At 45.9% G+C, this 12,958-nt stretch overlaps 1 protein-coding gene across 1 annotated transcript; it reads right to left on the bottom strand.

Annotated features, from left to right (window-relative positions):
* Positions 1–6,938: 6,938 nt before the first annotated feature.
* cideb (cell death inducing DFFA like effector b) lies at positions 6,939–10,742 on the bottom strand. Its single transcript, XM_080547576.1, has 5 exons — positions 10,619–10,742; positions 9,150–9,264; positions 8,800–8,958; positions 7,919–8,112; positions 6,939–7,795 (listed from the first exon to the last, which is right to left on the bottom strand). Exons 1-5 carry the CDS (start codon positions 10,642–10,644, stop codon positions 7,654–7,656), a joined length of 636 nt encoding a protein of 211 aa, XP_080403702.1. The 5' UTR covers positions 10,645–10,742; the 3' UTR covers positions 6,939–7,653.
* Between the last annotated feature and the right edge of the window lie 2,216 nt (positions 10,743–12,958).

Raw genomic sequence — 12,958 nt, 5'->3', positions numbered from 1 at the left:
TTTTAATTTGGAGTCAATTTACCGAGTTCACTGTCGTGTTTCGTAAGTAAACGCGTGAGACAACTGTTAACTATATACCACGTACTTTATTAACCATCCAGTTCCACCATTCATTCCACTCTGCCCGCTTTCCCACTGCGCATGCTCTCCCCTGTATCCCCAACTCATTCCCATTGGTCTACAGCATAAGCGTCACACCATATATTAACATAACACCACATCTCCCCTTTCTAGAGACAAAGGGTAGACTGCCTTTGCCTCGTCAGACCTTAGAGGATTATTCTGCCTCTTTTGTTGTAAAGGTCTGTCCCTGTGTAAATCCTGAACATACGTTACTATAGCGGTTTGATCCATAAATCTCAAAACTAACAGGGCTACTAAAAGTGCTCAAACTAGACCCCATCCAACGTAACATGGAATAACTTTTCCTTAAATACAACAGTAACATTACCCATATACTCCTTTTTTTTTTTTCTTTTTTTTTTTTTAGGGTAAACACTTATACAAACACTTGTCCACATTTCTCAGTTACATGTCAAACCTCCTAGGTTTAACCACTGCTCTCCCCCCCCTTGTTCTGAGCGTGGGAGTCTCTGCAGGTGGGGCCTGTGTTCCGACTGCAGGTGACATGGGAGCCTGCCCAGGGGTCGGGTCTGGGGCCGGCTCCGGGGCTTGTTGCTGCGGCGGGGAGCCCCTGTCTTGTGTAGGTGTGTGTAGGGGTATCAGATGCTGTCGGTTGCGTCTCACCACCCCCTGGGGCAGGCCCACCAGGTAGGACCTCGGAGTAGAGTGGTTTCGGAGCACAGTTCCCGACGTCTTAGCATCCGTGACCCATACCTGCTCTCCCGAAGACAGGTCACAGAGGGGTCTTGCACGGTGTCGCCGGTTGTAGTTTACCGCATCCGACCTCCCTTTCACCTCCTCTTTCTGCGCGAACGCGTCGCTGTCCGGCAGTGTAGGGACCAGTCGAGAGGGCAGCACTGGCACCGTGGTGCGCAGACGTCGGCCCATAAGGAGCTGGGCCGGGCTGTACCCACTCTGAAGGGGTGTGGCTCGGTAGGCGAGTAGAGCCAGGTAGGGGTCGCTCGCTTTTTTCAGGAGGTTTTTCATAGTCTGGACTGCCCTTTCTGCTTCACCATTACTCTGTGGAAACCTTGGGCTGCTGGTGATGTGTCTGAAACCGTACGCAGCAGCAAAGGAGGTGAAGGCTTGACCAGAAAACTGAGGCCCATTATCTGACATCAGGACCTCCGGGATGCCATGGCGGGCAAACATGGACTTCAGATGTACAATAATGTCAGTGGACCTGGTGTGAGACAATTGGGCAATCTCAACATACCTGGAGAAGTAATCGACGACGAGTAGGTATGTGTCTTTTCCCAGGACGAACAGGTCGGCCCCCAACTTCTGCCATGGTCTTTCAGGGCACTCTGACGGCATGAGAGGTTCTCTGGGATTCTGTCGCTCCTGAATGCATGCCCTGCAATTGAGCACCATTTCATTTACCTGTTGGCTGAGTCCAGGCCACCACACAGACTGGCGGGCACGCTCCTTGCACTTCACAACACCTTGGTGTCCTTCGTGTAGTCTGGCCAGCACGTCGTTCCTCATTACTGAAGGTATCACCAGTCGTGTGCCTTTCAGCAGTAGACCGTCTTCCACTGTGAGCGTAGCTTGCTCCCGCCAGTAGCTCTTCAGCACAGGTTCCTGGCTTGCGTGGTCAGGCCATCCCTCTGTGCACAGCATCATAACACGTGAGCAGACACTGTCAGCATTTAGCTCCTTCCTCAGGTTTTCCATATATGAGGCACCAACGGGTAGATTGTCCATTACACAGTCCACGTATATATTGGTGCTCTCCATTAGCTCCTCTTCTGATGTAGACCTGGATCTTGTCACTGGGGAGCGCGACAGCGTGTCTGCTGTCCAGAGTGATTTTCCTGGCACGTGCACGATAGAATATGAGTAGCGCATCAACCGCATCCTGAAACGCTGGATTCTTGGCGGCAGAAGATCCAGGGCTTGGCCTCCCAGTAAGCTGAGAAGGGGTTTATGGTCGGTCTCCAGGCAGAAGTGTTTTCCTATGAGGAAATCCTGGAACCGTTCGCAGGCCCATGTGAGGCCCAGGGCCTCCTTCTCGATCTGTGCGTATCGTTGTTCTGTGGGAGTGAGGGACCGAGACGCGTAAGCCACAGGCTTCCATTCAACCCCCCACCTCTGGAGCAGAACACCTCCCAAGCCGAACGAGGATGCGTCGGCTGACACTTTGGTGTCTCTCTTTTGATCATAGACCGCCAGCACTGGAGGAGAGGACAGGGCTTCCTTCAGTGTTCTGAATGCTGTCACCTGGGCCACGTCCCAGGCCCAGCTGTTTCTTTTCGAGAGAAGGTCACGGAGCGGCTTGTCCTTTTCTGCTAACTGGGGAATGAATTTTCCCAGTTGATTGACCATTCCAAGAAAGCTTCGCAGCTCGCTGACGTTTGCGGGCTCCTTCATCTCCATGATGGCCTCCGTCTTCCTCGGATCTGGGCGGACCCCTGTAGCCGTGACGATCTGGCCCAGGAAGACCACCTCACTCTTTGAGAGTTCACATTTGTCCATATTCAGGGTGATGTGGGCCCTTTCCACCCTTTGCAGTACTGCGTGGAGTCGAGTATCGTGCTCTTCCTGATCCCGCCCCCACACCAGCAGGTCATCGATGTGGCATATCACACCTTCCAGCCCCTCGGTTACCTCCGCCATCATGCACTGAAAATGTTCAGGTGCTGAGGCAATTCCGAAAGGAAGGCGGTTGAAATGAAACCTTCCGAATGGGGTGATGAACGTAGTGTACTTGGCTGATTCTGCTGCAAGTGGAACCTGCCAAAACCCCATGTTTGCGTCCAGTTTACTGAAAACCTTTGCTCCGGCAAGCATCCCGAGGCTCTGCTCTATCGACGGCAGAATGTACTTCTCCCTGCATACAAACTCGTTCAAGCCGGTCAGATCCACACATAGACGCACTGATTTACCGTCCTTTTTGGGGACGACCACTATGGCGGCGCACCAGTCGGTTGGCTCTTCCACGCGGCTGATGACACCCAGGTTCTCCATGCGCTGGAGCTCATCTCTGACTTTCCCCATCATAGGCAGCGGAATCCTCCTGGGGGTTTTCAAGGAAAATGGCACAGCACCCGGTTTGAGTTTTATGGTGTATGCTTGTTGTACCTCACCCAGGCCACTGCACAGCTTGGGGTAGGTCGTCTTGAGGGTCTCCATGTCTATGCTGTTGACACGGAGGAGTAAGCCCAGGGCTACGATGGCTGGCCTCCCAAGCAAAGGCGTGCTCAGGTTATTCACCACATAGACCTTCTCCGTGGTCTGCTTGCCTCCTCTCCCCAGCTGCAGCTTGGTGAACCCTGCCACGTCCAGCGGCATTCGTCCTGGACCAAACAAAGGTTTCTCTGCTTTGTGGAGAATGGGTGGCTGTGTGTTAGAAAACATGTTAGCAAAAACAGCCTGTGACACAACAGTGACATCGGCTCCAGTATCGAGCTTGAAGGTGACCTGTTTTCCCATCACTTCTATTTCTACAATCCATGGATCAGCCTCTGACGTCACAGAACCAAGGAACCAGCCCTCCACCTCTTCTTCAATACCGTGCACAGCTTTACCTGCAAGGCACACACGCTTGTAGTGACCCATTTTTCCACAGGAGTGACACTTCACCTCGTTGGCAGGACACTCCAGCTTGGGGTGTGGCGCGCCACCACATTTGTAGCACTGGGAGCTGCTCTGGCTGCTGTGTGCCTTTGCTCCAAAGCTCTTATACATGTTAGGTTTGGGCTTTTCCTTTGGCCTCCCTTTAAACACTCTGTCTACAGAGCTGACGTCCATCTGCACTGCACTACTGCTGCTGTCACTCCTCAGTGTGCTTTGCTGCTTTTTGATCTCCTCTGATTGTCTCGCCATGTTGATAGCTTTTTCTAAGTCCAAGTCTTTTTCCATTTGCATGCGTTCTGAGAGCCGCAAGTCTGCCAGCCCTACCACTAACCTATCCCTGATCAGTTCATCATGCAATTGTCCATAATTGCAGTGCTCTGCCAATGCATACAAGGCAGTGACAAATGCATCCACGGTCTCATTTGCTTCCTGTTTGCGCATGTTAAATCGCGCACGTTCGTACACAATGTTCTTTTTCACTACAAAGAAGGATTGAAAGCCATCCCTCACTTTACTGTACAGATGCAGGTCTCCCTCGCTGAGTTTCAAACCCCTCAAAACATCGTCGGCCTCATCTCCCATACAATAAATCAAAGTGTTCACCTGATTATCATCAGAGCTGGCGGCTAGATTGCTTGCCTGTCGGAACCTCTCAAATCTCCGTATCCACTTTGTCCACTCGAGCGGCTTAGAACAATCAAAAGGCTCCGGCGGCTGAATGTTGAACGTCGCATTTGTAGTAGCCATTCTGCTAGCTTCCTCTTCCTCTTGCGGCACGTTGTCGTTAGCCAGCTGCTCGCCTTCTTGTCCGCTAGCCAGCTCGCCGTCACTGTTAGCCAATTCGCCTTCAGCATGTAACGTGGAATCGCTCATACAGCCTGTCGATTAGGCACATCTCTGTACTGATTTAGTTCAACAGCACTTCTGACACCATGTCGTGTTTCGTAAGTAAACGCGTGAGACAACTGTTAACTATATACCACGTACTTTATTAACCATCCAGTTCCACCATTCATTCCACTCTGCCCGCTTTCCCACTGCGCATGCTCTCCCCTGTATCCCCAACTCATTCCCATTGGTCTACAGCATAAGCGTCACACCATATATTAACATAACACCACATTCACCTCACTGATTCTCACCTCACTGATCTTCTTTCAGGTCCATAATCCTAGTTGCACTCTGAAAATCTTTAGTGGTAAGTGGCATTTCTTTTGTGTTGCTGAGGTACATTTAAAAAAACAATTTAGTATTGGTGCAAAAATGTTAAAATGTAAATATCATTATGGTTGTTTCCCAATTGATTATAATTGAAAATAGTGTTTAGTGGTAGTCCTTGTATTTAAAGACCTATGAATTACTTTGGAAGTGATAGCAAATTTCCATCAGGTTAGCCTGGCGTCTGGGTCTTCACGTGTTCCTTGCAAGCGCTGTAAATGTCAGCCCACTGTTGCTTTCTTTTCTCAAACAGCACAACAGACACAACAAACTCATGGCTATAACATTAATTAAACGCATACCTGTGTTTCTCTTTATACCTTCACTCCAACTAACTTGGGAATCATTGATTAATGAAGATAGGTTCCTGTGGAGTTGGGATAAATTCCTTTAAAATTCCTTTAGAGTTCAATTTGGACAAAGGAAGGAAAGCTAAACATGTTCCTGAATTGACTGGAATGTATTAAACTAAATGACTTTATTCATCCCAGTGGGTCAATTGTACTAGGCATTCGAAGTGGCAGCAAACATTCAATATAATGTATATGTTACACCATCCACCAGGGGTTGTCCATCCCTCGGACAAGACTGAGACAGCAGGCCTAGTCTTTACACCCAGATGTCCCTCAGCTCTGCTCAAAGACCACGCCTGGCCTCCACCCCTGATAAAACTCTCTCCTCTCCTCCAGAGCCTGCTGAGGGTCACAAGGGGGTCACATCTGAAGTATCCGGGTGTAGTTCCGCCTCCGCCCCCACCGCATTCAGCCTCAACCAAAACCACGTGGTGTGTCTGCCTCTCGTCTCGAACGGTCTGAAGCTGTTGTGGGCGCGCTCAGAGCAGACCCAGGAGTTGGAGGGCACAGAGAAGCTGGTGGAGGCCTTCAACGTGTTCCCCTCCCCTCCCCTACCCGACCCTGACAGAGACTGTCATGCTCGCCCATAAATGCTCCCTGCACCCTGACCAGGTCCGAGTGTGGTTCATGGTCCGGAGGCTCCGCTTCGGCATCAGCTGAATGAATGAATGAATGGACTTTATTGTCATTGCAACAGTACAGGTACCAAACAACGAAATTTAGGAGGGGTGGCTCCCCTGGTGTTAGGAAAGGGAAGAAAAAAAAAACGTACAAAAAAAAAAATCACAAGAAGGGAAGGAGCTGGTTTACATAAATAAAGGCTATGTACACTATCCACTGTACTATACTGTACAGATAGACGACTAGGGTTGTCATATTGCACAATAGTATTGTTTCACGTTATTTAAAGTGTCACAGTTTGCAGGCTTGAAATGTACATGTTTGTGCCTCAGCACTACACCTGATTTTTTCAGTCCAGCAGCTGCCATACAATCCGTCCAGACTGTCCAGGGCCCAGAACTTAGGTCTTTGCTGTGTTCAGGGCCTGGACGGCCCTGTGGTAGAAGCTGTTCTTCAGTCTGTTTGTCTTTGCGGCCAGGGTCCTGAACCGCCTTTTCGAGGGCAGCCTGGTAAAGTGTTCGTACCCAGGGTGGGTCGGGTCCCTGGAGATCTTGGAGGCCTTCCTGAGACAGCGTGTGTTGTACAGCTCTTCCAGAGAGGGGAGGGGGGCGCCGGTGATCTTCTGTGCTGTTCTCACGACTCTCTAGCGCATTCCTCTCCGCTGTTGTGCAGCTGGAGAACCAGTTGCAGATGCCGTAGGTGAGGATGCTCTCCACTGCGCCGCGGTAGAAGGTCACCAGTATCTCCTGCTTGCTGTGTTCCTTCCTGAGGACTCTCAGGGTGTATAGCCGCTGTTGTGCCCTCTTGATGGTGCCTTTTGTGTTGTCCTTCCAGGTCAGGTCATCCCGCATGTGCATCCCCAGGAATCGGACCCAGCTGCAGACCCAGCTGGGACTGCAAGGAGATACGCGAGGTGCGCAGCAAACTCTGCTGCACTCCATTCCACCCCCCGACGCAATCGGCGGAGGAGGGAAAGGGAGGAGGTGGCGAAGGAAAAGATGCTGGAGGGGCGAGTTGTCCTCAGGAGGGAGGATGTCAACAACAACAACAAGCACAAAATGTCACCTGTCTCCACCCAGGTTAGCCGCCTGTCGTCCGGGTCTTCACCTGTTCTTCGGAAGCCCACTTCCACTGCTGCTTCTCTCAAACAGCACAGACACAACAACAAACCAGAGCCCCAGAAGAAGAAAAAGCCCCAGAGCACAGTAGCAGCACCCCCTTCTGGGCTCAATAGACCTGTTATTTTGTTTTAATCTTCATTCACTTTATTGCCTCAAGACATACATGTTCTTTCTCATTTCTTTATGAATAAACAGTTTTTTCCTTGTTCTGCAACTATTGCTCCTCATTTATATTTTGTGAGCTGCGTCATTGTCAACAGATGAACTACACAGATGAAATCATGTATATAAGAGAGTAGGAGATGAATGTAATTTAAAAATGCCATCTTTGTCCATCACACATTATATCATCACTGTGTTTAACATGGTACAATTGATAGAAAAAGAGGATTATATACACCAACATATTTGTATTCTAATTTTGTACAACCAACTTTTCTACATTTTACATTATTCACAAGCGGCATACTGTGTTAAGCTTATCATACTCATTGTACATATTATACTATTACATGGTATTCAAAATATTACTCGAACAGAAGGTTGCCACGATTGGCACAAGTACATGTTGTGATCAGCTCCACATCTTATCTGATTAGCTAATCACAGAGGGGTTAGGGTTAGGGTTAGACACTCCCCTAATTCCAGTACTCCATAGAGCCTGCCGGCTGGGGCTGCCAGGACTCCGCCCCCTCGATGATCCGGCGAATCACAGAAGCAGCGCTGATCATAATATGACCAGCTGCTTGGAGGAGGGTGGAGGCAACACGGAGGGCCTCTCTGAGAGAGGAAGAGAGTGAGTGAATCAGTTGAATATATACAGGCAGTAACTAGTAAAACAAAAAAGTTAAATACCCCCCCCCCCCCTTACACGCACAAAGTCACACCATATCCTCTGCTCACCTGACGATTTTCTTGGGCCCGAGGCATTTGAAGTCTGCACTGACTGAATACCAGCCCCTGAAGGTGGCCTTCACGCTCAGAGAACCAAACAGGTCCTTAGGGTTCAGTCTGTACAGGTCAAAGGTCACACGTGCAATGTCTTTTCCTGTCCGGGGCTTGATCTGATCCTGGGGGTTGGGTTTGTAAGCCTTTCCCTGAGGGGTTGGGTTGAGAGAAACAAGGCTTTAGTTTAGACGGTAAGGCAGAGAATTTCCATGTCGAGATCCTTATGGATCACACACACTTCTTTCTTTCTTTTAAATGCATTTATCCAGGGAAAACTGAGACCAAGGTGTCTTTTGCTCCCTGTCTACACTATTAGTATGATTAGTACAAAACAACATTAAATATATATTAAATATACACAAACACAATAAAATACCAAATATACATGCTAGTTAATCAAAACAAGGGCATGGTTCTATGAGCTGATCCCTAACCAAAGACTTAAACCAACTAGTTAAGCTCTCAATAAGAAACCTCATCCTGTTCACTAACACAGCGTGAGCTTAGAATTATAAGGTTCTATCTCCGTTTAGAATGATAAGGTTCTATCTCCGTTTAGAATGATAAGGTTCTATCTCCGTTTAGGGCAGTTCAGAGATATTGAGCGTCAAAGTTTTTACATTCCATTATGTTTTGTGAGATGGAACCTTTGTATTTTATGAATTACTAACAACAAAAATTCAACATTTTAAAAATAACACCACACAGGCATTAATAAACACCTAATGGATCAGATTATGTAAAAAAAGGGTTATTTTTTGACAAAAATGGAGATAGAACCTTAGAATTCTAACGTCACATAATATTGATACAGTATCAGGCCACAGACAACCTACACCAGGGGGTCTCCATGTCTGGCACGGCTCCAGGGCCATGAGGACAGTGTTGTCAGGCAGGGACATGAAGAAGTCCTCAGAGTCCACCTCAGTCCCGTCCTCCTCACACACCAGGGACAGACACATGGTGGACAGGGACAGCAGCAGAGCCTCGCACACCTGGACAGACAGAAAGGGATTTCTTTTTCAGGAAACAGTCCAACTAAAGTGAGTATGAAGTCAAATCTGTATATGTGTTTGTTTTTTTTCTCCTCAATATCTCTTAATTTGTGTTGCATATTTTCATAATGTGTTTTGCATTAAGTCTCTCTCTCTCTCTTCCTCTCTCTCTTCCTCTCTCTCTTTCTCACCCTGTCTCTCAGCTCCTCCAGAGTGCCGGCTGTGACGCCCTTCCTGGTCTCCCTGTCTTGGGTGACCACTCTGAACGGCCGTTGGGGAGCCGACCACACGCGCCTGGACACGGACCTGTGGAAGAGGAAGAGTGAAGATGATTTTCAGACCTGATGACACAGATGAGCACGCATCAGAGCTCGTGCAATGGGATTGTAAGGCCACTGGCCAGTAGGCTAAAACACAGGGGTAGAATTTAAGGAACTATACATTTCCTTAGCCTAACTTAGCCTGACACATTGACATTGCGTGAGTTTAGAATGATAAGGTTCCATCTCCGTTTAGGGTAGTTCAGAGATATTGAGCCTCAAAGTTTTTACATTCCATTATGTTTTGTGAGATGGAACCTTTGTATTTTATGAATTACTGACTAAAACATTTCAACATTTTAAAAATAACACCACACAGGCATTAATAAACACCTAATGGATCAGATTATGTAAACAACTCAATTTTGACCAAAAATGGAGATAGAACCTTATAATTCTGACGTCACGATTGGCGTAGTAAGACAGCTAGACACTGTACCGCAGACTGTAGAGGTACAAAGCTATCTTAATGACTCACTAATTATAGAACAAAAACAAACCCTCATATAGATGGTTCTTATCGTTATCTAGATATGATGCTTCAGTAAGTTGGCGTTTTTTAATGTTGTGTAATATCTACTGCGATGTGTGGTGCAATGGGTACAGGTATAAGAGGGGATGGTTAGATAGATTGATTGATTGAAAGACAAAACAGTCATTTGCAGCCCCTTCCTCTTGGAATTCTTTACAGCAGAGTCTGAAACTGTCTCATCTGATCCCTCTGTCCAGTTTCAAGCTCTTGCTGAGAGACATACAGTGCGAGTCTATGATTTGTTCTTGCAATTGAGTTTACCCTCCCTTTTGCCCATTGCTGACCCCTCCCTGTCCCTAGCTCTTTAGCTGTCTAGTTTTAGGTGTTGTAGTTTTAGTTTAGTTTTAGATTATCTTTTTAGAGTAGTTTTAGTTTAGTTTTAGACTAGTTTTAGTTTTAGACTATGTAGTTTTAGTTTAGTTTTAGACTATGTAGTTTTAGTTTAGTTTTAGACTATGTAGGCCAGGTTTTGTATTGTATTTGTTTGTGGTGGACGTGGTTGTTGTATGCCTGTGAACAGGTCACACTTGAAAATGAGCCCTTGGGGCTCAATGTGTTTTTACCTGTATAAATAAAGGTTACCGTAAATAAAAAAATAGATTGAAAGACAAAACAGTAATGTAGATAGCTGTATATACTGTATTTCACCCAGGGTTACACTTATTGTTTGATTGTTTGACTGTTGGTAGTATCATGTACATTGTATTTTTGTTGATCTATTTTTATTTTTATACAGTTATAACACATTTATCCAATTATCAAAACATATTTGGTCAGATTACAGAATCCACATAGCAATGTTACTTACTTTAACAATGAAGATGTTGTCTCCATTTTTCACTTTCTTTCCTTCTCTCTCCTATTGTCCTCTTGTTTTCTTCTCTGTCTGTAAATGTGCTCTCATGCCCGCTTGTGTTTGACCCAGCAATTTCATTTGAATGGACTTTACCCTGTCCCAAGTGATGATTCAGATCAGATACAGAAGCATTATGGGCAAAGTCCTGTGTGTGTGTGTGTGTGCGTGTGTGTGTGTGTGTGTGTGTGTGTGTGTGTGTGTGCGCGCGCGTGTGTCAGAATCAAAATCTGAATTGCTTTTATTACATCATATTGTTCGGATACAAAGATTACAATTTGTGAGTTCAGGTTCATTAGACAGAAATACTATAGAATCAATAATAGAATAAGAAGGATATAAACAACAGTAAACAATCAACAATAGGTGATAGCAGCAGAATGCAAATCAGGATATCAACATTCTTGTGTGTGTGTGTGTGTGTGTGTGTGTGTGTGTGTGTGAGCGTGTGCGTGTGTGTGTGTGTGTGTGTGTGTGTGCATGCGTGTGCGTGTGTGTGTGTGCGTGTGTGTGCCTGTGTGTGTGTGTGCGTGTGTGTGCCTGTGTGTGTGTGTGTGTGCATGCGTGTGCGTGTGTGTGTGTGTGTGTGCGTGTGCGTGTGTGTGTGTGTGTGTGTGTGTGTGTATGTGCGTGCATGTGTACGCCTGGCCTGAATAACTTCAATACCAAAATGTAACTTCATATTGGTGACACGACCAGGGGGCAACTTCTTCTCTTCTTTTCCAGTTTTTATTTTAGTTAAAGTTTATAGTCACATCATCGTCACATCTTTCTAATTAATTAATTATTAAATTATTAAATTAATAAATTAAAATTATCTTTTTACGTACGTCACATCCGGCTACAGTACGTCACATCCGGCTACAGTACGTCACATCCGCGCTCAGTTTCCTGTCGTGGAGAAGGCGGGAGGATACATTTTCAATTTATCAATTTTTTAACAAACCTAATATAACATAACCGTTAACATACACTTATGTAGCTGTTGTCGTTAGCCTCAACTTTAACTTAAGCCAGTTAAAAGTGAATAATACACTTTTGTTAGAGCTTGTCACTTAGCTAACGTTACGTTAGCTAAGTGACAAGCTCTAACAAAAGTGTATTATTCACTTTACGTTACGTTAGCTCGCTAGCCTTAGTTCGATAAGTCTCGCGAGACCTCTAAAAACATCCAGGCTTATTTTGATAGATCTCGCGAGACGTTTCAAAATTAGCTAGTTAGAAGGTTTGTTTTGATTCGTAAAAACGAGACTGGCTGACCATGGCAACACACAAGTCACCGGAAAAGGGTAATGTTACTTTGCAAACGACATGTCTTGTTTTGTTATGGTTTAGTGTGTTGTTTTATTCAGCCATAATAGATAGATAACGTTAATGTCGACTAATAATATTGGCTACAATTGACTTCTGACATGTTTACAGCCCCCCCCCCCCCCATATAATGCTGGGTTCGTCGTCCATTTGACTGGATTGTGAATTATATTAAATCAGCTAGAATAATAATTCTGCATACATGTCTGGCTTATTTTCGCTCAGGGCCAGCCCCTTGTCTTGTCTTACGTCTACAATAAGTTGACACACTTCCAAATAATAGTCTTAGAAATAGTGCTTTCTAATTAAGAAAATGTAAATAAGAGAGAAATTATGGTACTTTCAAGGCAAGGCAAGTTTATTTGTATAGCACATTTCATACAACAGGGGCAATTCAAAGTGCTTTACATACATTATTTAAAATTGCAGCTTGAGGAGCATAAGAAAATAAAAGTTACAATGAATAAAAGCAAATATAAGAAGTAAATTAAAAAGACAATAGTTAATGGAAAAAAGACATTGATAGAAGTGTTTGTGTTTAATCATAACTGGTGCAAAACATGCTTAGATTTAAATATTTTAAGGGTTTGGGCCTGTTTGATTTAAAGATTATCGTCAAGTCATCCATGGCTAATACATACATGCAATGAATAATCAATGTACGGCATATTCTCTTTTGATGTTGTGTAGAGTCTGTCACTATGCTCAACCATCCACCCCCCGCCCCCCCATTACGGTTGGTCTCTGCGGCCATGTGGAAGGTGATGAAGCAGCGGGATGTGATGCAGTATGGGATGCTGGAGGAGTTTGTTACGTCGTCCTGTGAGACTGTCCCGGGCTTGCTCAACTTCAGACATCAGGCGAGGCTTTCTCTGGGACTAAGAGCACGGGTGAGACATAAGGTCATAGAGCAGAAAGGTAGTTGGGGGCGCTTAGGTGGTGCAGGGTTCCTGGTTCGATTCCGGCCGCGGACATATCCTGCAT

The sequence above is a fragment of the Nansenia antarctica genome (assembly GCF_963989245.1).
Source record: "Nansenia antarctica genome assembly, chromosome: 17".
Classification (NCBI taxonomy): Eukaryota; Metazoa; Chordata; class Actinopteri; order Argentiniformes; family Microstomatidae; genus Nansenia; species Nansenia antarctica.
Note: the sequence above shows the minus strand (reverse complement) of the source record. Positions and strands in the feature narration are given on the sequence as shown.

Bases quoted from the DNA above. Each gene is read 5' to 3' on its own strand.
- cideb (XM_080547576.1), bottom strand. From the start codon at position 10,644: ATGGAGACAACATCTTCATTGTTAAA. The intron at 8,113-8,799 runs GTAGGTTGTCTG...CCAACCCCTCAG, and splicing joins AGACATGGAGACCCCCTGGT to GGAAAGGCTTACAAACCCAA. The intron at 7,796-7,918 runs GTGAGCAGAGGA...TTCCTCTCTCAG, and splicing joins GGGCCCAAGAAAATCGTCAG to AGAGGCCCTCCGTGTTGCCT.